This window comes from Dicentrarchus labrax, unplaced genomic scaffold (assembly GCF_905237075.1).
Source record: "Dicentrarchus labrax unplaced genomic scaffold, dlabrax2021, whole genome shotgun sequence".
Lineage (NCBI taxonomy): Eukaryota > Metazoa > Chordata > Actinopteri > Moronidae > Dicentrarchus > Dicentrarchus labrax.
In genome coordinates, this window is record NW_026136707.1 from 21,346,505 (window position 1) to 21,374,412 (window position 27,908).

At 42.8% G+C, this 27,908-nt stretch overlaps 2 protein-coding genes across 3 annotated transcripts in view; both read right to left on the reverse strand.

Annotated features, from left to right (window-relative positions):
• Positions 1 to 20,053, reverse strand: part of rspo2 (R-spondin 2) — a 63,569-nt gene extending 43,516 nt beyond the window's left edge. The window contains exons 1-2 of one of the 2 annotated variants that reach the window (XM_051405723.1): positions 19,828 to 20,053; positions 18,977 to 19,295 (exon numbers count right to left, since the gene is read on the reverse strand). In XM_051405723.1, the coding sequence (XP_051261683.1) occupies positions 18,977 to 19,076 (100 nt within the window). In that variant the 5' untranslated portion in view covers positions 19,077 to 19,295; positions 19,828 to 20,053. Of the gene's footprint in view, positions 1 to 18,976; positions 19,296 to 19,552; positions 19,736 to 19,827 lie in introns of those variants that run through there. The other variant, XM_051405721.1, reaches the window with a different exon arrangement.
• A 4,296-nt stretch (positions 20,054 to 24,349) lies between these two features.
• Positions 24,350 to 27,908, reverse strand: part of eif3ea (eukaryotic translation initiation factor 3, subunit E, a) — a 28,624-nt gene continuing 25,065 nt past the window's right edge. The window contains exons 11-13 of the mRNA XM_051406574.1: positions 26,288 to 26,390; positions 25,696 to 25,830; positions 24,350 to 24,519 (exon numbers count right to left, since the gene is read on the reverse strand). Coding sequence (XP_051262534.1) covers positions 24,484 to 24,519; positions 25,696 to 25,830; positions 26,288 to 26,390 — 274 coding nt within the window. The 3' untranslated portion in view covers positions 24,350 to 24,483. The remainder of the gene's footprint in view (positions 24,520 to 25,695; positions 25,831 to 26,287; positions 26,391 to 27,908) is intronic.

Consider the following 27,908-nt stretch of genomic DNA (forward strand, 5'->3'; position numbering starts at 1 on the left):
CATGAACCACATGAAGGGCCCTTCACATATCCTTACCCATCAACAACATATTGTGACAGCTAGACTGTCTGAGGATGATTTTCTGTAACAAATAGAGAAAAATACATTTTTGAATTTTGAGGGAATCTCTTTGTTAATTTGCAGTTACAAGGGGAAATGTACCTAGTGTGTTTTAAAAGAATATGTAAACATTATTCAATTTCTTGCAGAGAGATGAGATGAGAAACACAATTCATATGTGTACGTGTAAATATGAAGTTACAGCCAACAGCCTGTTAGCTAGAGCAGTTTTTTCATTTTGGTTTTTGTATGGATCAACAAATGATGTAAAATGTCTTATTTAGTGAGCTTTAGAGGTGCTGGTAGGTGGATTTTATTACCTTTTATCACAGTCAGGCTAGCTGTTAGCTTCAGCCACATATTTACCATACAGACGTGAGTGGTATCAATCTTCTCATCTGACTCTTGCCAAAAAAGTGAATATTTCCCAAAATGTAAAAACATTCCTAAAAAACATCCAAGACCAATCATTTCTGAAACTATTTGACAGTTTAAAAGAATCATAATTTGGACCATGAAGTTGACATTACATGGTGAACTGGCCTTGCAGATATTCATTGATAAGTATCAGGCACGTTCAGGTGAAGTTTTGGTCTTTCATTCATGCAAAACAGTCATTCAGTCACAACATGAAGAATGATGGCATGTTAGGAGCGTAGCACTTGCATTCTACAGCCGTGGGCTTGCTGGGAGGTTTCCTCTGAAGCAGTTGTAGAGCAATTAGGGCTGCAGTGAGATCCAGCAGAAACCCAAACTCTGTCTCAGGTACGTTTTTATGAGTCCAAAGCGAGCGTGACTGACTGCTATTGGGGCTGCCAAAAACCTCCACACATACAGGGGGTTCCACCCACGGCCGGCTAACTTCCTGCCTTCTACTCACCTACCGTTACCCATGAAATCATTCACATTGACCCATTCCAACTTTCTGCAACCCGAAACCCTAACAAGGCAAATTGCACATAATTTTTGTTTCTTTTAGAGCCCTGAACTTAACATTGAGAACAAGAAGACATTCTTGCGAATGGTTTCACTGATGTGGGCTCTCACAAGCCGACTTCGATTAAAAATGACTGGTGCTGCTGAAAACTGATACTTTGTAATCATTTTCAGGTCTTTAAATTAGACAATTTTATTATAAAAAACAACATAAAGAAAATGCATTATACTATAATACATAGTATAATAAAAACAATACTGGATCATATCTGATTTTTAACATAGGTTACAACAAATCCTTCAGGTTTTAGTAGCATCTCCTTATGTTTCATGTTCTTTGGACAAAATAGGATTAAGTAATGCCAAAACATTCTATTCATGTATACTATCAGATGTAGGATTTTTTTGTGGTCGGCCATATCTGAAAAAGGTTTTAAAAAAGTGGTTACATGCCTCTTTCTCACCCCTCAGCTGCTCATTTCAATCACAGACTTGTCCACAGAGGAGCTTCCACGAGTACAGAAGATATTTTCTTTAAGACCAAACCCAATCCAGTCATTACCTCTTTAACCTGTTACCACTATATTTTTATAAGGATTATAGATTTTTTCCCCCTGTAAAAACCCAACGAGAGTACAGTGGGTCACCCATAGTTAAATGTTACACATAAACTGAAATATATCCACATTAGTAGTTGATATTGCGTACAGAGGTATATAACAGAGGTTTGTGAGATGGTTGTTTTATCTTGTCATGTATCATTTTAACACCACACTAAATAAAAAAATGATCGCTCAGGATATCTGGATGGAATCTGTGTCTTGATTGACTGCTGAGGCAATATCATAACGCAGCAGTGAATTCCAAACCAAGCAAAAAGAGGGCAAGAGCTCACATTAAAACATGACTGTTCCTATTCTCACAGTTCTCCTCCATTTCTCCAAGGGGCCCGGGTATGTAAATCTAATAATACAGACTGTGAATGCAACTAACCAACAGCCACACTGTCCATTGTTTGGAAAAGGCACTTACAGTACAGCCTATGTGAGAAAGTTTGGTATCATCAAGTAACACAACAAAAAAGTTATTCACTATACTTCTGTAAATGTCATACGGTGAAGAGGCAGTGATGGCGAACCTCAAGTTTTGGAGTTACATAGCAGCAGCAGGTCAAGAAGATTTGTGCTCTCATGTGGAAAGCATCACATTCACCAACAGAATTATACGCTTTCCTCGTGGCACTGAGACAATTATTGTTTATTGTCCACCTCCCTTGTTCCCCCTAAATGATGGTTTAAGCTTACTGCTGCTCCACTTTAGAGGAAAAAGAGAAAGCTTGGGAGAGAGAGAAAGGGCAGATACGGGACAGAGCAGCACTGTAGCCACCAGCCGACGGGCGGTGGGCCGAACCGTAGGAAGCAAGCAGCTTCTGGATCTCTGTTCAAACCCTCTAACCATCCAGGCTTACACGCTGTAGCTGTAAAAGGCAGGAGAGCCAGCAGTGTCAACCCTCGCACTCAGAGTTCACCAGCCGTTGTAACGCCTCAACATTGTTCAGGCTCATTAAAAGCTGGTACATGGAAAATGACATCAAACCGGCCGCTTTTCAGGCCCGTGACTTTATTTGTCATGGAACTGGAAGTTGCACTTAGCTCAAAAATTGTGGAGTAAAAACAGAAGGGGTGAGAGGGGGGTACTTCGGGCCTGTGCGCTGAAGGCACATTTCTGTTCCAATTTAGCAGAAAATATGTCGGAGTTGCCTCCGATTCTTTTCCAGCTGGAAATAGTCAGGTTTTAGGATCTACGTTTTTTCCCCCAGTTTACTTTAACAGATCATACTGTAAGCACATGTTTATAATTTGGGACAGTCCTGGTGCTTATAATGATTTTGCAGCATGAGACTGAGCAAACACATTTGCTGTCAGACATATTAGCTAGGCCAAAGTGTTCCCGTGACACAGATCCACCAGGCGAGGCGGGCAGCGTGGAGATTTGAGCGTTCACTTGAAAGGGTGGCGGTTTGTGTAGCGAATGGGTAAAACAGGCAGCCGCGGTTCAAAAGGGAAACTGGAAAATGGGGGCCAATTTAAAAGCTTCACTTTTTAGTGCACAATAAAACAGAAGCTCGGCTAATTTGCTTTGGTGTGATTCAACAGGTTGAGCCCTCAGTCATCATGCAGGTGAGAAAACTACATTTGACTCCATTGGATGGCCACCAGTCACCGTCTGGATCACCACCATACAAAGCAGTGTTATTAAAGGAGTAGACTGACATTTTGGGGAATACACTTGTTTGCTTACTTGCTCAGAGAGATGAGATCATCATCTACATGGAGCCCACATTAAATCAATTTCTTTCTTATAAAATATTAAATCCATTCAAACAGCTTAGTTGACGAAACAAGCAATCCAGAAAATGTAAGCTGTACAGTGTGTATTGATAATCTCTCTGCCCTGTGTGTTCGGAACCTGCAGCCGGTCGGATAGAGACATTGTCAGTGTTTCTGAGTCAATCTGGAAATACTCTCCGCACCTTTCACCCATCTGTCCAGCTGAACTCATCATGGCTCTCGCCCCTGCACTCTTTCCAACTCTATATGAAGACCCTAGGTTAGTTCACTTCCTTATTAACATCTTTATGATGGATTATGACTTAAATCCCATGTCCTGGGTCAGATCCCACATCTGGATCCCCTGATGTGAAAGGGACCTCATAATTCCTGTTTGAGGAAAATTAGAAATAAAAGGTGACCCAGCTGACCTCATCTCATGGTATGTGCATGCAGTCTTTTAACGCTTTCTGCCACATTGATGGACACTTAAACCCCCTAACCATGGCAGACATGTGACCGCCATGGAAAGCTCTATGGTCACATAGGAGGAAAAAACTGAGGGAATGACCTTGATGTGGTGGTCAAGTAACAGCATTGCCTCTTCGCTGTGGCTTGCGGTGTCATAAAATGTTTTACAGCTCAGTCGGGCCTTGAAAACAACGGAATATCTGTTCACAGTCAGCAACATAGCTTAAACAATGCACTAAAACAATGCAAACCTCTAATCGGGTTAGGCTTTTGTTCCGACGAAGGAAAAATCCACTCTAAAACAATTTTAACGCTTTTAAAAATAACAGTTGGTGATGCTGTATTTATAGGTCTTTATTTTTGGTTGTGTCGTTTAGATATTAACGGCACAGCTATAAAGTGGTTACACCAAAAAATAGTGTAAATTGCCACACTTCATCACAACATAATGCATCACACAGTGAGTGGGATTTTCCCTTAACCTCACATGCTAAAAGACTAAAACCAAAATTGTGTTCCCACTCATCATCGTTTTTTCTTTTTTTTTAAATGAACCTGGCACTTCCTGCTGAGTGGCACAGATCATCACTCAGCATCTGCCTTTGATTCTTGTAACGCTGATTGTCGCTTAATACGCCATGGTTGGTCGGCACAGGTGTAAACGCACTTTATGACACTCAGGAATGGAAGCACTATGGGAGTTCATCGATGACTCATGAGCATGGACTTTATCGCTCTCTGGGCAGAAGACGAGCATGTGGTTTATGTTTCTTGCCAGCTCTTCCTCTCTCGCCCATCTTTATTTCTTCATTCACTCTTTCAAAGAAAAGGGTTAGTGTTCTTGTGAAACGCCCCATACTTATGGTGTTGTTCCGTGAATGCAACATGATCTAAGATCAGTAATTTAGCATTAAAATACAGCTGAAAACTGGCGGGATCCAAGCACTATGGATCAGCTACTTAGACTTTACAGATTTAGTCAATATAAAACTTTTTAACATTCGTATGATTTTCTGAAGATTGGACCTGATAAATTATGACCTCTTTGTAAACTCGTGCCAAAAGCACATTGGCCTTTAGCTGCGATATTATATGGAGTATAATAAATAGTTTTATAGCTTTTAGTCGTGAGAGGATGATGTGGAAATGATTAGTTCAACTGTCTCGGAGGTGTTTGCAAAATACAGGGAGTTTTTCAGGAAATTCAAATTATTAGAGAAATCCAGAAATCCCACATGGCAAAAATTAATGGAACTATGTGCAACAGGTGGAGCCTTTGCCCGTTTGTTTAGTTTATAAACAGGAGTTTTAATCTGGATTATTTTGATGTTGTGGGTCTTAAGGTGTCTGTGATCTCCTGATTTTCTCAATAAAAACCAACAAGAAACCAGGTAAATGGTACTTGGTACATAGTGTTTTTCATCCCAAGAAATGCTTTAATCTGTGGGGAAAGTGTAACACAGATAACATGGACAGAAAACATGGATGGATGCTAAGACTGTGATTAGTCTGTTATATCTCGTATAACTCTGCTCAGGTACAGCCTATTTTTTCCCCAAGTTCCCAAACTACAATTGAAGTATATGCAGTATGAAGTAAAAAAATAAGCCCCAAAAGAAAGGGAAAAGTTTAGAACTTTGAATATTTCAATATTTACACTCCCTTAAATCCACTCAAGCTGTGGGAAAAACATGTTTTCCCCCAATAGAAAGAAGAAAACGGCAAAAGAGAAAAAGGTGGAGTGGCTCCGATTAGCCCACATGTTGGTAATTTATCACACATAAACCTCACACCTAATTTTCACACCTGTAGCTCAACGTGCTGGAAGTCTAGTAATTCACTCACTCACTCACACACACCCACACCTCCCACACATACACATACATGCTGCTGAGTGGGACCTGGCTGCGGGTTTCCCTCTGTGAGGGAGGAGAACGAGGACATCACAGGCGAGGATCAGTAAAGTCAGCGGGCATGCTTGGCATATTTGCACCCCATGTAGCATTGCTCTGTCTCTCCCACACCTAACCCGTGTTCACTCTCCCTTCCCCATTTGTCATCACCTTGACTAAACTCATCCCGACCTCCATCTGAAAAACACAAGAGGCTGGATGTGGATTTTTCATACTTGCCAGGAAGCACAACATACTGTAGCTGCAAATCCAGATGGGAGATACTCATCTTTTGTTGAAGTGTTACACAAAAACAGATTGTAAACTAAAAAAATTTTATGTTATATAAAAAACGGTGTTTTTCTGTTTGTTTTTTTTTAATTTCCTGCTGGAAAAAGAAACCAAATTAAATTGAAAGTAGAAATTTCAGAGAGAAGAAACTTCTAAATACTAATAATAAATTGTACTTTTATACAATATTTACTTTATTCATGATATAGGTGTAATTATAGCTATGCATATGTATAGATAAGTATTTATGTGTATATGTGTATGTATATATACACATATATTAATGTATTGTTTGCCACTATTTTGTCACTATAAAATATATAAATATTGTAAGATTGCTAAGTTCGAACAAATGATATAAACTAAAGTAGATGGATCAATAAATCATTAAACGTGAAAATCCTGCATTAAAAATGCTTAATGCTTAACAGTGCTTATGTTTAAGTACTCAAGAGTAGTGTGCTTTGTCAGAGAAGCTGAAACAAATATTTTCATCTTTTATTAGTGGAGCAAATACTTGAACATTTTGGGAAATACTTGCAGGTCTTTATGCTAAATTTGAAGCTAGCAGCTTGTTCTGTCCAAGCCCCATTTCCAGTCTTTGTGCTAAGCTATGCTCACCGGCTGCTGGCTTTAGATCCATAAGAGACAGATGTAAGAGTGACATTGATCTTCCCCGCTAACTCTCCGCCAGTAAGCCAATATGCGTGTCTTATGAAGTATTCCTTTAAGAATGCTTCAGAATTCTAAAGCACTTCTGTAAAAGTCCTTTACATTACTTCACAACACTGCTGACACAGGTTGAGGAAGTTGTCAGGTCCTGTGCTTAAGTAAAAGTAGTAATACCACAGTTAGATAATACTCAGTTACAAGTAAAAGCCTACATTCAGTTTCTAACTCAGGAAGTGCAAAAGTCTTGTCAGCTAAATTTTTTTAAAGTATAAAAAAAGCAAAAAGTACTTAAAATTGTGCTTCAGTACAGTACTGTAGTAATTGCATTACATTCAAGCACTGACTACTGATCGCTGGAACTCACATGATTTAGCTTGTAGGCAGTTAATAAAAGATTTTACATTTGCCTGATGAATCTTTCATGAGGACAAAAATCTTCTGACACACAAGAAGTGCTGAGTTTTGCTTTTCGTGTTTGTTTGAAAGGACCAGGAGAACCAGGCAGTTAGCGTGAGCAAAAGAGCGCTACTTAAACAAACTCAGGTTTCATCAACAGAGCGGGAATGGGAAGGAGACGTCATACTGATCTATAGGAAGCACAAAGTTCTTAGCATTAAAGACGGAGACAAAACAATCAAAAAGAAACTAATAACGAGGACTTGCTACCAAAAAAAAACTGCCGTATGCTGACTGACTGACATACCGGTCTCGAGCACGATGTGAACGTCTGCTACAAAGTTCGACCTCATTAACCCTTTAACAAGACACAAACGTCACACCCCTGCTCGCCCGCCGAGGCCAACAGGGAGATGTGAGGTGATCGCCAGGGTCAAAAGTGGAGTGCACCGCAGGGGACAGATGGCAAAGACCTGGTCTCACTTTCACACATGGTGCCTGCCACAAAAAAAACAACAAGAACCCTAAACATCAAAGCCTTATTTCTCTCCCCTGAAAAAAAACGGGCTGGATCCAATATCTAAATTGGGTCGCTCGCAAGAAAAGAAGACAACTTTGCTTGTTTTCTCACCTAACTGAAGTCTGTTTCCTGGTAGAGAAATGGCTGCACCCTGACTTGGTTGAATAGAAGAAAAATACTGATATTTTTCTACTGAAATAGCCAACAGTTACTATTCTGTTCCACTTGTCTTTAAATGTAATCATTTCTTGATCAATAACTTGAGGGTTATCCCAACCACACACACACACACACACACAAACACACACACACACACACACACACACACACACACACACACACACACAAGACTTGAGAGAGAAGTTCATCTGAGGTGGCCTGTGATATACGGGTTGTTTAGACGGGTATACTGTATCCAGATGAGAGCAGCCTTCTGCTCCAGCAGGTGTCTGGGTCACATCTGGCCTCGCGTCCTCGCACCACCACAAAACTGCACCTTGAATGGCTGGCACTGCCCGGGCTTCTTAACAGGAACCGGCTTGCGTTGGCTCCGAAAGGCCACACTCAGCCCTCTGGAGTACATATTTCTTTTCTACGTTGCCCTTTGAGAGAGAGACTTAGAAAAAATGCTTTAATAAAGTATGAAGGATGTGCAGACTCCACCGGCCAAAAATGGAGCCCATAAAGCAAAATGAAAACCAACGACTGTGGTGTAAAGATAATTTCCTTTCAGTGAAAGTACTACATGTGCTTCTGAGTGTGGAAATATAATCCCTTACCACAAAGATAGCAAGCTGTGGTATGCAGGTGAGCTAGAATCTGAAGAAGGTGTTAGATGTTGTGATAAAAGGAACTTTTGGATGAAGAAACAGAGACTTGCATCCAAAACCTCTGGGTGGCATGAGGTTGCGTATCATTACATGGACGCAACAGATGCATGGGGCTGTACCTGTCTTGTGCCTACACGCCACAGTGTTTACTGCTACAAATGAGCAGCAAATTGGGTTGTCATGTATTGGCTGCTGTTACAACAATGTTCCAAAGTGCTGGATGTGCCAAAGAGCTATGCAATAACTCAGCCACAGGAGTTGTCTCCTCTTCTCTAAACAGTCAGAAAAAAATGTCTTTGACGAAACCTCATATTCTCCTAAATAACCTAATGACCTTTGAAGTTATGTAAGCTCTTTTTACTGTTCTAGCTGCTCATATGCATATGCACGTGTGACTCGATGATGATAACCAGCCCTGCATTGTCCATTACACTTCACTACTGCCCATTACTGCACCAAGGCAGAACCATCTCTAAAGCCATTAGCTGGTAAACATGTAAACTACATGTGACCCCTGCCTACAGATACCTATTAGTTATGACTCCCGCTGGTGACAGCTGTTTACACAGCTAAGGCCCTGCTCCTGAGACCTGGCCCCAGTCCAAATAAAATAATATCCAGTTAAGGAGAAGTCAGCCAAGATGTAATACAAGTGCATAACTAGAGGGGGGGAAAAGAGTGAAGGAATCTTAGAAATGTTAATGGACCTAGTTTTCTTTTAAATCTTTATACTTTTCTGTCTAGCATTTGTCTCTACCACAGCCTCATTTCATTGTCTGGACCCTAAAACAAGATTAGTGAGAAACCCTGATGGAGAAAGAAAAGTTAAAAACAGTCACCACAATTGATGTGCTCTTTGACAAAGCACAACAGAAAAATGTGCTGCGTTAAAATCATACAGCTTACAAATTTCCCCCACAATTAGACTTCCACTCTCTCTTTTTATGGTGTGTGTGTGTGTGGATCTGTGTCCTGAGCCTGCATGGCGTGCAGCCAGAGCGAATCACAAAATCATAGACGGGCCTAAGTCAACACAGACAACAACAAGACAAACAACAACAAAGACCACAACCACACGACAACTTGGTCAGACATGCACTGTATTACAATGAACAGGGCTGGGCCCATTCTGCTCGATATTTGGCCCAGTGGTGGAGAAACATCTTGGCTTAGGAGAGCAAGTTACAACTCAGTGACAGGTGAACAGAAAACTGAGACAACGCTCCTTCATTAACCTACAGTGACAAATTATAGGAACATAATGTGTCTTAGTAAGGCGATTGAGATCTGAGGATTATGCCTTATGCCATTAAAGCCTTTTCACATTAATGTCATAGTCTTCAAACCATTCACTGGTTCAACTGCCCTGTAAGGAACATCTGCATTTGTTGAAACTTCACTCATTTATTCAGGTTTTCCTTTAATTTGTCATCCAGCTGTATTTCACTTATGCAACCCAACTGCATAACCATGGATGCAAACTGTAAGCTGTAATTGGATTGACAAGATGTTGTATCCACCCACAAAAGTCTGATTGTGAAAGGCATCAGCAGGGACGCCATTCAGTCTGGCTGTACTCAGACTGTGTGAAAATCCAACTTTTTTTGGTATAATTTGCAGACCCTAACACTGACAATTCTAGCCTTAAAGCTGCTCTAATAAATATTTTAGAACAATAGATCAAATATGTAATATGGAAAGGGTCACCCAAAGAGAATATCACTTAACTTTGCAGTTCCCCTCAGCTCTACTGCACTTTTTAGTCTTTCAGCTCATTGTTTTGGTTTCACAGCAAGCAATTTTACTGTTTTCCTGCTTGCTCTACTTCTGTTTTTAGAGACAGCAAAGAAAACTCTCAGCTAAACCCTCTGTATGCTACTTTCCCAACACCAAAGAACAGACAAAGGTTGGCAATTAGCAACTTTAGCAGCTAACATGCTACATTTTTTCCTCATGAGTTGGTGGAGACCAGACCACAGCTAAAAGGACAGTGAAAAAACATTTGTCACATGGACAAAAACACAACTCCAAACAAATGCAAATGCTGTATCTGTTGGATTTGCAAATAATAAACAGTTTGCCAGCAAATTCCCCATATCAACTTTATAAGAAATTAATATGTTAAAGTTGTGTTTAGCTTGTTTCCACTGCCCCCAAGTGGCCAAAAAAATCAGTGGATCAAAATGTAATCATCGATAACATGAAGCACCGTTACCTGGTAGCCTCCTCTCACCAGGTGTTAGCTGCTTGTGAATAGTGAGATGAGCTATGGGGGGGGGGGTGCCCTTAGTAACTAAGGGGAAAGACAATAAGTATGGCACACCTGCATTGTTTGTCCAGCTCTGTGGACTAGCTAGTGTAAAGGAACAGGAACAGGCAATACACTCTGCTTCCCTTTAGCCAAAATATTACATACTGTAGCTTCCATTACATGATTGATATACAATCTTATTGCTTTGCTTTGATGACAGACAGAGGCATGTCTCATTCAGTCATTCCTCCACCACAATGTGCATCCTCTCTTCCCATCACTTTCCTCCTCTTTGCTCCCTCTATTCTGACCACATAAATCTTAAGGGGATGACCCTTGAAGACCTCTTTACATCTGACATGCACGCTACGTTTGCCCTCTCTGCACCCCCCACCCCACACTCTCTGCCTTCCTCTCTCTCCACAGAAGGAGTCAGAGAGACAATGAGCTCAACATCGAGGCCCAGTAATGACTCCCAGCCTTGTTCCTGATTAAAAACACACCGGGTGCTTCTGCACTCCGCAGGCAGCCATGAGGCCTTCCCTACAAGACATGAGAATGATGAGATAGAAGCAGAAGCCAGCCTCATCACAGCTCCATGCCCAAGAAAACAAAAAATCCAGTGTAAGCCTTACACACTGTAGCATTCAAAGCTCTTGTCCCAACTAGTCTGAGCCTAATTCCACAGGCAAGTCTTCAGTTAGTCTAAGGGTGCCCAATTACCAACATTAACCCCAACCTCAGCCAAAACCATAACAAAACCATAACAGAGGCAGCCTACAGTCCCTGGCTCAGATACATTAAGGGTGGGGCTAAAATATCCTGTCACATATTTGCACGTCTTTTAAAGTGTGTTCGGATTATCTTTCACACTACTTCATCATTATATTGTGAAAAAAGCACAGAGACTTCTTAAATCAAGTAACCCCACATATGTACACAGTGTGTCAGACAGTCAGTAGGCAACAGTGGGGGCAGCAGCACCTTTACCTTTACCGCTCCATGTCCATACTTGGGCCGCCAAATTACAGGCGAGCTCCGCAGAGAGACTCTTTATTGCATCTGACCAGCTCACTTCCTCTCCATACCAAAGGCATTGCATGCTGAGCTGTATTTTGATGTGGCGTGTAAGCATAATTAGAGGTCCCATAAAAGCAGGGAGAGGGGGAAAAAAAGAGGAGTCTTGTCCATCTGTCGAGTGTTAAGGGGTGGGCACGGGGGTAGCGATCGGATCCCCATGCCTCGCTGTTGTTAGAGCAGCAGCCATTCGAACAGGCACTGATGTAAACTGTCTTTAGCGCCAAACTAGAGTCAGTATGTGTGTTTGTTGCTGAACACCATGTATTTTCTCAAGGGAAGGGGGCCTCCTTTAGTTTCACATTTCCAGGCCTTGCAGATCGATGCAAAGTAGGTACTAGACAGCACGCACACAGAGGAGCATGCTGACATGGTAAACAAGAGCAGATACGGAGTGTGGCCTTTTCTAGAAACATTAGAGAATCCTTCTAAGAAGATTTATGGTCTCTCAGTTACTTACTTTCTTGACGACAATTAGATGAGAAGATCAATGCCACTCTCATATCTATATGGTAAATATGAACCACTGGTTAGCTTAGCATAAAGATTGGAGACAGGGGGAAGCAGCTAGCCTAGAGAAACAAAATCCAGCTACCAACACCTCTAAAGCTCCCAAATACCCCCCCCCAAAAAAAAAAGGCAATTCACATTTTTACATGGATTATGTGCTGGACTATTTCTTGGCCATTACCAGCAACTTCTTGGAGTCTCTGTCAACTGCACCTAGCCAAGAAATATAAATTGGCATGTTTACACTGTGGTTTTTGTGAGCATTCAAGATATAATGGTTAATAGGTGAGGTAGAGAGGTTCTAGCAGGTGTGTAGGATTTAGTGGCATCTAGTGGTAAAGTTGCAGATCGCAACCATTTGAATACAGCTCAGTCTTCCAATGGTGTAGGACCGCAAAACTTGCAAAAAACGTGAAAGGCCCTATCTATCTAATGAAGACAGAACGATTGTTTTTTTTTAGGTGATTACACACAACTGAAAACATACTTATGAATTAGTGCTGTCAGTTAAACGCGTTATCAACGGCGTTATCGCAAACCCATTTTAACGGGGTCAATTTTTTTATCGCAAGATTAACGTTCTTTTTGGCCTAGCACACTTTGTCGTTTTTTTCACATGCTGTTGCAACAACTACCGGATCTAGCTAGACCGGAAACAAAACAACAGGCACACCGCACACACTTGTTTAAGAGTAGTAGACGTTACGTTTTGAGTCGATGGCGAGCGCGAGACGCCGAAATGGATGGCAATAATATTCTGAATGAAAAGTTTACTTTTAAAAAGTTGCCAAATGGTTCCATTGACAAGACCAAAGTGATCTGTGTGTTTTGTCGTTGTGAACTGAGCTATCAGCGCAGCACGTCCAGTCTGAAATACCACTTGATGGCCAAGCACACAGCTGATGCCAATTCTCCGCCCCCTCGTCAAAGCCAGGCGACAATGGATGATTTTTCAATAAAAACAACAGTTGCACAAAGCAAGCCGATCCACTTTTCCATGTTGATAAGAGCATTACAATGAGAAAAAATAATGGGACGAAAAGAAATCAAGGGACATTTAGAATAGATAAAAATGTGCGATTAATTGCGAGTTAACTTTGACATTAATGCGATTAATCGCGATTAAATATTTTAATCGTTTGACAGCACTATTATGAATATTACATTCCTTTTCTGCCAATAAATCCTCCGAAGTGTTACACACGGGACATTTAATTTGAGACAGAGCCAGGCTAGCTATTCCCCCCAGCTTTCAGTCTTTATGCTAAGCTAAGCTAACCAGCAACTGACTCCAGCTACATATTTACTGCATGAACACGAGTGGTATAGCTCGATCTTCTCATCTAACTCTTGATAAAAAAAAGTGAGTATGTGTAAGTTTAAGTGTAAGTGTGATTTAGTTATTGTGTAAACAGCAAAGGGGAAATTGGTCATTTTTAACAATTCCCATGATCAAATTCATTGGGGAAAAAACACAATGAATGCCTATTGTATACACGTCATTACCTCTAAACAGCTCTTCACTGAATTCTTTGAGAGGTGTGTATTAGTAATGTGAGAGGTAAGTAGTCTGGAAGTGCATTTCAGTGTAAGCCTGAGGGGCTCCATCTCCGGCTCTGGGCAGCTCTCCTACCTGTGAAGCCCTTGTATGAGTCATTTTTTCAAAAAATGCTCCTTTTGTGTTTTTGTTTTATGTGTGGCACTTAGAATTGATTCCCACATTAGAATTTTTACAGCCCAATAAACTTGAGAGAATCAGACCAAATTGGCTGGTCATGTTTAGAAGCTTTATAAGGAAACATATTAAGGTGTAATTGCTTTGGGGGAGTGCGCAATTGAGGTAACGGGCATAGGTGAGGGTTACAAAATAGCCCTCGCGCTCTGAAGGGACACTGCAGTTTTTGTCTGCTGCTCAGGAGTTTCCAATCACCATGAGGAAATACGAAGTGTATTATAAGATTTCATATAATAAGTTCATTTTATTTCACATTTCCGAAAAAATGAACTTTTACAGTGTGGTAAAATGTAGCCTAAAATAAAACCATCTGTTTGGCATTTAGCTTTGCCAGCATATGGGATCCTCTGATGACAATGATTGAGGGTGAAAGAGAAGATCCCCTGGTGTATTCCCCCCAGGAAAAAAATAAAAAGGAAAAGTGGGGGGCCAAATCTGCTCACGATGAATGTTTTTTCGCTGTGATGTGATAGATGGAGGTGCACAGAAGTGTTACAAAACACACTTGGTCATCCATGTGAAATGGATACTACTCTTACATGGAGCAACACCCAAAGAGTTGACAAATGAATCTAAATCCCAAATCCCATCTTCCAGCCTCACATAGCTCCTAATACACAAACGCAGGGTAAAGGATCATTACGCTGATTTTAATTGTTAGGCTTAAATACATTTTTCAATTTGGTTTTTCCTACAGGGAAGCAAAGACAAAGTGAAACGGATCATCCCCACTTTGTCACGTGGTGCCTGAAAGAATCTCTCTCTGTGCCTCTCTCTCCAGCAGAAAGTTCATGCCACTGCATGTTTTTCCCCTTTGCTGGGGTTTTCGGCAGTGTAGCATGGCATGAGCGCACTGAGGAGCCTTTCACCGGCTTCATCTGATACCGCTGTGACTGGGAGCAGGAGCTGCGCTACAGGCCAGGATCGACATGCATGGGTTAGTAGGTCAAACAAGGAGCTAGTCTTTCGACAGAGTTCGAAGGCTGGGTCAGACTAATGTGATTTATCAATACAGCACATAAGTGAATCATTGTCCTTAATGGCTGTGATAATCCCCAAGACAGACCGTGGACATGATTGGTCGAGGAGTTGGGGGTCTGTGTGCTGTTCTGGACTTGATGTCTTGATTAGGGCATCAGGAACATGCACCTGCAGGGTGTCCGTGTATCTCCTTGTACTCTTTTTCTCTGTCTCTCACACAGACATACACAGACACACACACACACACACACACACACACACACACAGATTTACACTTATCGAGGCTTGGCTGATGGGGCCTGGGAGAGAAAAGACAGAGCTCTGTTCTTTGACGCCGGAGCTCCAGCTCAGGTCAAGACTCGGCTCGCTGTAATCCCTCTCAGGTGATGCTGTTCACATTCAGCCGTTTCCAGCTGATCTGCTTAAATTCGCCTTCCTCATCCCCTAAAAAGCCCCCACCTCTCCCCAACCAGCGCAACCTAGGTGGAACGACGAGAAGGAGGAAGGGCTGCTGCTACGCTGCACTGTCAAACCTCAGATCACATTTCAGAATTTTCCTTTAAGTGATAAATCCGGTGCCTCAGCATGAATACAATAAACAAACTCTTTCTGCTTTGTGGAATAAGAAAAAAAAAAAAAGTAAGGATGCAAGGCTCACATCACCTGGATTAAAGTGGCATCGTGTGAGAAAGCCTCGTTAACAGACGTGCCATCTGCAGGGCTTTTTCACTTTTTCCAGAGGCAAGAGTGGCAAGGCGGGTTTAAAAGCAGCCTCCTTCTCCTCCTTGTTAAGCACTTAATCAACGTATTATATTGCGCTGAAGTACCGGGTTCCAACATTAACACTTACACCCACAAACCTGGGACTTTGTGTGAGCTTTCAGCACACTGAGGCCTGATTTCCTGGGGCTTAGAAAGAGAGGCAACTGTGTTTGAATTGCTCATCTGCATCCAAAGATAGCTATAATTTTTAAAAAGGAAAACTGCATGTGGCTTAAAAATAATTATCAAATCATCTTCTTTTTTGCTAGATTATCAACAAACTAAAACCACAAAGTCAAGTCACAAGAGTCTAATACCTGAGCGTATCAAGTTTCCACACACTTTTTATGGGATTCTTTGTTGAAAGAAGGGCATGTTCAGCCACAAATCATGACTATTTTTCTGTGTATTTTGGCATCAAAAACTCACCACACACACCCTTGCTGACTGTCATCAGCGGTACAAAATGTCATGCATCTCTGACCTCACTCCCTCCGCCCTGCTCGACTGCGCTGCCTTCTTATAATCACTTTTGTCCTTCAAAACATCTGGGAACGCCGTTAAAGTAACGGATTACACAGTTGAATTTGATCTGAAACATGCTGTGGCCTGCTGGGAATTAAAATTTGGGATTTCTGGGTAGACGTGGAAGAGTTAACAGTATCACATGGCAACTTTTCACCACTCTTGCCTGCTATTACCTATTCATTACCTGTTTAAACGTCTCAGGGCCCCACTGTGTGTCTCTGTTCCTCCAGGCTGCATTGGTACTCCAGCCTGATTTTATGTAGTCAGCAGGTGGCATCATTAGCCAGAGAATAAAAATGAAAAGTAATACCCTTGTGTCTAGCTATGATATCATAGGAGGGCTCATTGGCATCATTCCCTGCTTCTAGTGGGCAGGATAGGGGGTAAGGAGGTGTAAATTTAATATGTTTTGTCATCTGTTTTACATGAAGAAAAATGTATATGCACAATTACCGCAGCCAAATTGGAGGTTGGGTCATGCCATGCAGCGAGTGCGCAAGACAAGATCAGCCCAGAAACCACACAAAGATCCCAATCTTTACTCCACTCATACATTTCAGCAGGCTCGAGTCAAACGCAATGGCTGTTTTTCTCCTTGACATCCCCTAATTATCGTGGCATCTCAATCCCTTACACCTCACTGGGTCATGTGGCTGCAAAACTTTTTTTCATGCATGTAAAAATGAAAAGGACATTTGTTGAATTGTGTGTTTTGTTTTGCGTAAAACAGTCGCGCCTGGGGAGCGGAGTGTGGCCAAATTGAGTTTTTGAACGTGTCTGGGTCTCAACACTCCTGAACGGTTTGGATAGCTCTCCGTGCATGCCAGACAGGCTGTGTATAAAGCTGTCACAGGAACCTTGAGGGCTAGAAAAATATTCAAGCATTTCTGGGCCTATTGGACAATGATCTCTTACACATGCTTCTTTCAATATAACCGTGATAAATAAAGGAAGGAAGCAAATACCGAAAACTTGGCAGGCTGCCACTGACTAGAATGGCACTTTTGGCCCAAAGTGCCGCCCCCCCCCCCCAAGACACACACATACATACACTTTCAGCATTATTGTAAAACCTGTACATATTTGCATGGGATTAGTTTGACAAGTGTAACATCCGTTCTGACGGTAACAATGTGTAGCTTATAGTTCTCAGCCTAAAGCTGTTCTTGAGGTCAAATGTGTAAGTTAACCTCTTGATCTCATCCCCACTGGTGTGCCCCCCCCCCCCATCACCCCCTTCTCTCCCTTTCTCTCCCTTCCCCTCTTTCTCTCACACACACCACACAGATAAAGAGGCACCTCAAGGCAAATGTTAAGACAGGATTTGCTGCTTGACCATCCAAAAAAGAAAGCGAGAGAGAGAGAGAGAAAAAAAGATTGATCATACTGAGAAAATTACATTCTTTCTACTATATACTATCTAAGATCACACAGTCCTCCGAGAAAGAAACACACAGAGGAGCTGAAAAACGTGTGTGTGCCAGTACCCCGCAGTGATTGCCTGATTATTTGCAGATGGGCAGAGGAGGGCTTGCAGAGTGTGGAGGTTCCCCCTGGCACGCAGCGCATATGATTAAATCTGTGATTGCCTTACAATTTACAAGACCCCCCCTCTCTCCTGACTTTAAATGACTTTTTCTAAGGTAATACCACACTGTGCGGACTGTTCAGCGGTGCCCAAATGTCCGCTACGCATGTGCGCAAATCTGACCAAGTCTCCTCTCATGGTCACCCTGAGGAGGATCTTGGCGACGTGTTATGTCACAGTTTCTAAGGAGGGCTCGGCGGGGGCCACTTTCCTAATCCCACTGTCTCCTCATTCATTCAGAGTATAGAGTAGTATTTACAAAGGGGCTGATCCCCTCCTCAACTCCTGCGCCTCCGCTGAGCGATTGTTCTGCGGGTTTCCTACCAACTGTTCAAAGTGGTTATGAGATCAATTAAAACCAGCTTAGGGGGCTGGAGTGGAGATGTGCAATTCATAAGTCAGGGGAAGGGGATTCCGTATCTATTCATTAAAAAAAAACACACACACAATACGACCCCCCTCCTTTCCCATAAGCCACCAGCTCTCTATAGACCGATCCACACCAGCAGCTTTTTTTTTTTAGCAGTTTCACATGTAAATAATATAGGGAGTTCTTTGTTGGGTCCACAACATCGGGATGTGGCGTTAATAGCCCGTCTGACAGCGTGCTTTAATACGATTAGCCAATCCACTGACGCAACATGTTTGATATTAATTTTGGAGAGCCAGACGCGTGGCCAGTTTTGCGCACATTTTTACGCTCAGCTACCGGCTCTGAAATCGTTACATAATGTTAAAAATATTCTTTCAAGAGGTTAATGGGTTACATCAGATGCTGCAAGGCTGAATTGAAGCTTAGATTACAGTTTTCCTTTTAGCGTGAATTTCTGAAATGTTCCTGAATTACAACGCATGTTTGGATCGGCAGTTCTCACCTGTGCGTTTTAAAAACCAAACAGAAGAAGTTATCGATATTTAATATCTTTTCTTTTCTGACTTCCCGCCTGCTCTGTGCGCACTGTGCTGTGTGGGAATCTACAGAGAACACACTACTTACTGTGAGGGAGACGGACTTTAACAGAAATGTATGAGCAACCTTGTTAAGGACCTTGTTGCCTCCCGCTAACCCACAAAACTCTTTAGCCATCTGTTAAAGTCACTCCCTGGATGCTGCTCTAAGACCTGTAGGCTACAACCCCGCGTTACCTCTTTTGTTTCTCCTCCAGCGGTGCGACGGCGCCTGACAGTTGCTGTACTCCATACAGTTCAATACGATCAGGGCAAATGAGAAGAGTCGAAACTGCATCTGGACGGCGATCTGTTGTTCGGACTCCAGTAAAAAGGTGCCAGCGGGGCTCGGGATGAATTCTCTGACTTTGCAATGTCCTCCTCCAGTTTCTTTAGTCGATCCTCAAATGTGTCAAACATCAGACGAGATGCGACATGTTATCACGTCGCCGATTGGGATCATTTTATGAAGCGCGCTGATCCTCCTCCAGTCACTAAAAGTGTCCGTTTTGGTGCGCTGCGGGGAGAATGACAAAGGAGGTTACTGTGATAACAGTGTAATGAAATCAACACCTTCCTAAACAATGATGCGCGGGGTGATAAGAGGGGGGGATTAAAACAAAAAAAAAAGAATAGCTCTTCTGTGTGTAAATGTGCTGGAACAATCAAAGATGCAAAGGCACTGCGTGCTGCTCAGCCGCCCCTTCCAGAAATAAGCGCAACCGTGCGTAATAGTCGCCAGGACGCTCCGTGAAATAACGTGTCGGTGTATACCTTGCATCAGATGAAGTGTAATCCCGCTCCGGTCCACTTTTAGGTTCCCTCTGAGTGCAAGTGCGGCTCGGGAACATGCAGCATCCCTCTTTGTGTGTGAGAAACTTGTGTCTCCAGAAGAGAACAGAGAGGTCCGAGGAGGAGGAAAAAGGTGGTCGCGGTGAAGGAGGGGTGTAGAGGAGGGGTGGGGGGTAGGGGGTGGGGGGGGGATTTCCTTTCCTCCTCTCAGTAAAAAAAAAAAAAAAAAAAAAAAAAAAAGCTTAGATTCCGTTTACCTGCGTTTCCTCGCTCAGGCTCGTCCCGTCCGCGTCCCGCAGAAACAAACTCACATGTGTTGCTTTCTTTAAAGCGGAAAACGAGAGCCGGCGAGAGAGTGAGTGAGAGAGTGAGTGAGAGAGTGAGTGAGTGAGTGAGTCTGCGTTTTGCGCGCTGCTGAGCTTGAGCGGCGACTGACTCCCAACTGGTCCTGATGCTTGCTGCCTGTTTGCCCTCATATAGCGCCGTGCCGCTGTCACGTGTGGACTTTTCTAGTTTTGTGTTTTCACCTCATTTAAAATGTTGGAAGATGACATTTAGTGTAGTCACACACACACACACCCCCCCCACCACCACCACCACCACTACCACCATCATCATCATCACCACCACGCGCGCACTCACCCACACTGGGCCGGTACGAGGTTGCCTCTGGGTCCTAGTGAGCGTAAAAAGCTGGAAACATCCTTCAGGAAAAAAGAAAAAAGTTAATGTAATTTATTTTAGGGGACATGAGATTGCAGTTTGTCTGCGGCGGGTGATTGTGACTCTTTTCAACATCCAGAGTATCCCTTTATGTTCCAATGGGAACCCTGGTTCCTTATGATAGCCCACTGCTTGTCCTTATGGATGTCTTCATTTAGCTTTCAAATTAAAGTTTAGTGACCCCTCTCATTTGGAGTTGCGACACAGTCAATCCATCTATCTCAGTTCAGCTTTCTTCCGTTGACTATAGCCCTATTGAATAATTAGAGGTTCGCAAAAAAAAAAAAAAAAAAGAGGGGCAATTATCTGCATAATGTGCGTAATGAGTTGGGCCCGCAAGTCAACCATCTCGTCACGCCTCTTTTATTGCGCCCCCCCCCCCACCCAATCCTCCCCCCTTCTGAAATTAATGATAATCGCCGGGGAGGCTATAATTGTTGGAAACATGAATAAATCATTGAATAAATCCAGGGGTTTTCCAAGCCCGGGTCTTTCACGCTGACCCATGCGACCTCACCAACGGAGACATGCGCGATGGGTCGATGGAGGCAGAGATTCTCCTTCAGGCAGAACAGACCTACCTTGTAGGAGGGGGGCAGACGTGAGGGGGGGGGGCATACACATTTAGAGATGGAACGCGGCAGCAGTGTTGTGAGAGCTGGTGGCAGAGGAGGGGAAGGTGATACATACATGGCAGCAGCTTCAGGAACAGTCACAGAGGGCATGTCTGTCGCTGTTTTATCCCAGCTGCTCCACATGCTGATTGGGGACTCAAGTTGTGAATGCTCTACCCCCTTCAGCCACTAGGTGTGGCACTTAATCTTTTATTTATTTCAGGAAATTATTTCCATGTGAGAGCTATTGTCCATGTCAGTAGTTCTACATGAGTCACACTACTGTGAAGTGAAGAGAAATTAGACAGCCTTTCATAAGACAGACAGCATAATGAGCTGTTGATGGGAAGAGGTATGAGAGTTTTCCAGTGTAAAAATGATAAGGAAAATCAGTGTGTATGTTTTAACTCAAAGTATGGTTGAGATCACACAGACCTCCCATATGAACATTACAAGATGTCATTTACACACTGGTTTTACACTTTAAACACCAGAGACATGAGAGAAGATTTCTACCCTTCAGGCAGTAAAACACACACTCACACACACACACACACACACACACACACACACACACACACACACACACACACACACACACACACACACACACACACGCACACGCACACGCACACGCACAACCAAGTGCAAGTTTCCATTTCTTCACTGGAACTGATTGAAAAAAACACGTGGGGGAAAACCTCTAACAAAAAAAAAACAAAAAAAAAAAAGGTTGTTTCCTTGCCAAAACCTATGGTGACCTTTGTCCTGACTTTGTTTATTTATTTACCCAGAGAGCAGTGACAGACATTGTGGTCGGGAGGGCTGTTAGCCGCAGGCAGTGCCGCTGGTTTGGATTCCTCTCTAAAACAACATCTGAGAGTGCACGGTTAAGGTGAATGTGATAATTTAGGCCTCCGGCACTTTTATTTTCATGATGTGTCATGGAGAAGGGAGCCGGTAAACCAATCACTTTATTCTCTCCATCCCTCCTCTCCTCTCCTCTCCTCTCCTCTCCCCCCGACCCGTCCCTCCTACTCCTTGCAGTGCACATAAGTGGAGGTGACGTCAGCATTTGGATGGTCTGGCTGGGAGCCCTCAGTGCCATAACAGCAATGAGGGGAGCTGCTGTACACCCTGTTCATCAGAGATCCAGACTTGGATGGTCTCCGGCGGGGGTTGTTGTCACGGTTTGCTAGGTAAAAGAAAAGAAAGAAAGAAAGAAAGAAAGAAAAAAAAGGTTCCAGGCCACAGTGGTCATCTAAGACAGAATCTCGAAAATGTCAAGGAGAGGGATGAGAGTCAGCGAGGCAAGCTGAGAAAGTTCAAGTTATACTTAGCAACTTTCCATGTTTGTAGCTGGAGAGAGGCAAACGTCAATTTCCAGAAATAATCTGACATTTGCAAACAAAGCTGAAACATTGCAGTCCACAAGTACAAATAGAATTTTATAGTTGCCATAAATCTGCTTCATGAAACCATCTCACCTTAAAGGCCCATTTAGTGGTTGTCCTGCAGCTTGAACTGAAAGAAGTAGACATTTATACAAACACGATTCCAAGAAGCTCCAGAACAGTTGTTATACGGGCCTTCAGGTGAAACTGTCTTCTCAGCTGATCCAGGATCGAGAACGAACCATAAATCAATAGATTAAACTCCATCCAATATCTCTCTCCTGAATATACAACTCTTGAGGTATGAGGTTGTGAAATAAAAGGCTCCTGTAAAGATTTTCTGTCAGCTTCTCGGAGTCCCACATGAACACAAACATTTAAGCTGAAGTTAGGAAAACAGTTTTGGTTGCTTTCGGTTTTTATCCGGGTTCTTCTTACTGGTGTGAGCTGGGCAGGGGCTTTGTCACAAGCGCTCAGGCACCAGGACGTATTTAGCAATATTTTAATTTAACAGACCTTTTTCACAGCAGCCAATTCACATGAAACAGTAGGGTAAATGCAGGTGTTACCAATTATACTAATTAAAGTTGTGTTCCATTCAGGTCTAACAGAGTCGGGGTGCTGCTATTGTGCTATTATTGTTGGCTCACTGGAAAGGCTCTGCTACACTAAATGGAACAGAGCCTTAATTAGTGTCATTTGTAAAGCCTGCATTTACCCTACTATATCATGTCAAAATGGTTGCCGTGATAACAGGTCTATTGTTGTAGGATTCTGATCAAACAAGAGAAGGGCTATTAAACTTTTAATAAGATAACAAATCAACAGAGTGCTGTGTGTGCTGAATCCTCAAAATCAAATATGGGACAAAAAGGACAACACTCCACCTGAAGTGTTTTCATCATCTGAGCTTAGTTACTACAGTTATGAGGAAAAAGATATTTGGGGGTCTTTAAATTGATACCTAGGTCAGCTTTAATCTTTTTTAAAAATGGAATGTTTTATTCCTGAAAACACATTTAATGAGCTCCACCATACAGACACGTTGTGGTAAGCAGCTCAAAGTGCTGCGGTTGGCAGGCAGGACCAACTTATTGTAGGGATATAAAACGAAACAAATGGAAACAAAAACAGAGCTCTCTGTCCGACTAGCTGCATAAATTCATCTGCATGTGGAAGTGTACCGTCTGACAGAAAGCGGTGCAGCTGCATTCCCTCTTAAAAGATGTTTACGGCCACAGTTTTGTGAATTTGCTATGGTCACGATGTAATGTTTTATCTTGTAGTGGTTTCAGTTTAAGGGCTGAAAACTCTTCAGACCCATTTTAAAACTAAACAGAATATACATTTCACTCCTATTATTGTCCAGTTTCTTTTTCTCTGAGCAAAACAATGTAATATGTTTGTCAGAGTGTGTAGAGTCCTCATTCCATGTGGATTATACATACAGGTGGTGACACACTCCTTGCACTTTCCAGACTTTTGATTTAGCCTAATAAAGCAGGTGGATTTTGACATAAAATCCTCATTTGTAGTTAAATTATAAGTAAGAGGAGGAAAATTAAAGGCATGTGAAGTAATGAAAGCCTGTTTGTGAGCAACTGTGATAATGGAGGAGAGACAGAGGACTGAGTTATGAGAAGGTCAAAAGCAGAGGAAAGCGGGGGTGGGGTGGGACATTAAAAAGATTGTGTCCGTCTGGCTAATGGTGCTTTATGGCTCCCTCATGTCCTCAGATGGGCAGGATGACTGGCAGAGAGTGTGACCACTGGTAACTGTACATCACCTCTGCTTGCCCCCACTCAGTGAGACTGCCTGCCACGGTGAAGGGAACCACTAAAACACCATAAAACCAACAGACTAAACAGCCATTCATCATTACTGCGCACACATGAGCCGCATCACACGCAGCAGTCTTAACTGTCCCACTCGGTGACTCAATGCGCACATTAAAACTTCATCAAGTATTACTGATACAAAAAAGTCTGACCACTCAAACCTCAACCGCTGTTTGTAATGTCCAGAAATAAGGCAATCATGGGTGAAAATGGTTTTGTTGGTCACTTTATTGAATTGGTGATGACTTGAACCAAGTGCAAAGCAGTACTGTGCTCCTTGAGAGACAAGTGTGGAAAAAAAAAGTGTGTAACACGAGTAGGATGGATCCATCTTGCTTGAGTCGCTAAAATCCGGTTTCCTGACCTGCCCAGTTTGGTGTCTGGAAGAAAAGAGTGAAGAAAATAGAAAATTAGACCATTTGTAGATCCCTGAGACCGATCAAAACAAACATTTTGTTGTTGATTGTGGGAAATGTGTTAAAGCAACATACATGTGCAAGCAGTTAGGTGCTGACGTTTTTCCTCGTTGGAGTGTGTAATGTGTGTGTGTTCTGTTGGTAAGCGCTGGGTGGCTGTGAGGGTTGACAGGGACCCTAAGCAGCCGGCCCAGATGGTAAGCAGTAAATGTTCTCTATATGTAAGTGATTTGTAGCCTTGAGGACAGCAGGATGTAATGCTGCTCTGTGAGTTGTTTGCAGCCTCTTTTGTCAAATTACAAAAACTCCTTAATGAGAGGGTGGGGGGGTTTACAAGACAGGGTTATGGCTGCACTCCTGCTGCAGATATTTAAAACAATAGGGAAGAGGGTAATTGAGCACATCAAAAGATAGCCACTCAAGAGCTGCACAGTTAAAAAGTGAACATTTAACATGTCTGTTGCAACTGTGTGGCCTTGGTGCTGTCAGGTGTCGGGCGAGGGAACCAAACCCATCAATCTGCTTTGACACACATGCGTCTCTTCAAGGAGTGGGGAGTGTGAAGCAACCGCTCACAGCTCCAGCTCAGAGTATGTGCGTGATTATGACATTCAGTGCAGTTGTAGTACTTGAACGGTCTACATACCACTAAAATGCACAAGGTCAACATCAAAAACACACTTAAATGGGCTGACTGGACCCTGAGTCAGACATCTGCAGCAGGTCCTAAGTGCAGGGAACTCCAGGCTTTGAGTAATGTTCACCAAAAGCCAGTGTGAGGGTCCACCTTATTTACGTTGCTGAGCTGAGTCACAGCGCTCAGGCATCGTTTTATGGTTGTTTGGAATCTACCTTGTCATTAGGCCTTTGAAGCGCAATGGAGGGATGAAAGCGTTAGCTCTGTTAAACTTGCTCTTACTGGCTTATTTCGTGTAAAGAGAGCTTTTTGTTGATGGTTGTTCATCAACATTCTTTAGCCCTGTTGTTCTGAGCTGATCATTTGAGAGGCTTTGAACTGCCCTGAGCTCATGTTGACCTTCTAGCAATCTGATCGGTAAAGGGAGGGATGTTTGCCTTCAGCGACGAGCTGGGAGTGGTGGTTTGTGTGCATTTTGTATGTACAGTATGTGCGTTACTCACCTCGTTCTTGGTGCTCTGGGCCTGCTTTTTCTCAATGTTCATGGCCAACATTTGGCTGCGGAACGAGAGGCTCTTGGTCTTCTCAATCACCTGCTGGTAAGGTGATATGGCGTTGTTCCCCATGACCACATGGCCCTAGAAATACAGACAAAAATGGACAACAGATTCTCAATAGCGACAGATCACATACACCATCCAACAAAGACCAACCAGTTGCTGCTTACGTCCCATTCACATCGACTGTAGGCACATCTAGATAATTCTATGTCATTCTGGAGGACTGGGTTGTGATTTACTGATTACAGAGAACTGTTGTGATGTGTATGCCAAAACATGCAGGTTCAGAGCCTCACGGAGGGGACCGAACAAGGGTGAGATATGATGGTTACAATGTCCTTACAATGTACCCTTCAATTACAAAATCAGGACATAAATAACTCCTCTTCATCCCTCTGAAGACACACAGGAGGAGCATCTAAAGATGTCTATACGACTCTACCACCCCGAAATTTACAAAGGGCTGTTTAAAAAGCTTTGATTAATTCGTTAAGTAGTGAGCCAACTGATTGAGGAAGAAGACAGAGGGACTCACCAGTTTGGAGTCTATCTTTGCATCCAGCCTAGCATTGCGGATAAGGTTGACGATCCATCTCTCGGCTTCCTCAGGCGACATGTTCAGTTTGTCTGCCAGCATGCTGTTGAGGAAACAGAAAGACATGGCGCTCTAATCTGGGTAGAAGGTAACAGAAAGGGTGGGAACGTCTATCTCAGTGCTGATAAGATCGTCCTGAAAATGAAGGGTTAAGACCACGATCAAATTTGAAATTTCAAATCAGTCTCAGTTTGGTTCATGATCAAACACCTGCGTCATTAATCAGCCTCAGCTGCACTTGCTTTTAGTGCTAATTCGTGGAATGTTAGCACGCTAACATGCTAAATTAAGATGGTGATGGACATCGTAAATATTATACAGTGTAAAAACAAGCCTGCTAGCATTGATATTGTAAGCATTTTAGTATGCTGAAAGTCTTGTTATGGGCAAAGATTGGACATATAAAAAAATAACCACAGTTTTCTAATATAAACAAACTAAACCTGAAATTACTATTGACAGTATTACTGGAGTACCACTGTCTTTGGTTGGTTGGTTCCTAGGTAAGATTAGTACTTTGCAAACACCGATTTAAATTAAAGTAGGCTGCTGCCTGAACGTGTTGATGTATACATATAACTGAGTTAACACTACACTACTTTATGATGGATGTTGCACATTAGGTGCCAGATCACCATTTTCATTTAACAGTGTTAATAATGGCCAACATATTGTGTCCAGGCTAAAAAGGTTCAGAACAAGAAACACACCCCAAAAACACTTCTAATGGCTCTCCACTAACAGGAACTTGATTTACAGACTTGTACGAACTCAATTAGAAGTGCTGGGACTACCCCATGTTGTGAGCCTCTGTGGTTACTTATCCCCTTATTTTTTTTCATACCTCTGTCCAAGACTGATTTTCTCCCCACCTGGCTGCTAAAGGCTTGTCATGACACACGGGTCCAACTCTGAACAGTGACTGTCCCTCAAAATGAAAGCCAGGTTGGAGACCGACCTGCTCTTTGATACAGCTAGACGTGAATGTGTCACAGTAGAGGGAGGGGAGGTATGAGGGTGGCTGGCATTCTTTGATCCAAAGCTTTCCCCAGTGCAGCTGGCTTCCCTTGTGGCTTTCAAAATAACTAGACCCCCCTTGATACCCCATCTAGACCCCCTCCCCCCCACATTTCCTGCCCAGTTCCTTCTGTCTGACCCCCACCACCCTCCACGCCTACCACATTTCATATAAGGGCCCCAATAAATATCCTCAGCCCCTCTGTGCACTGCCCACAATTACTGCCGCAACCCTAACTCTCATCTCCAAAGCAAGACACCGCCCCCTCCCACCCCAAAAAGACCTTACTCACATACATACCTAATGAAATGCTACAAATTTGTCATTGTCTGTTTGTTCTAAATAATAGGGGTTATAAGGCCTATATAAAAACAATTTACTTTACTAATTTTCACTTCCTGGCCCATTAATCACATTTTGTAAGACTCCTTCACTGAGTAAGCTAGAATCTGCCCAGACCACACCACTTCTCACGCCATGGCTCTGCAAACACAGATCCCACCACTACTATTGCTGATTTCAACTGTCGCTCTTAGAGTCTGA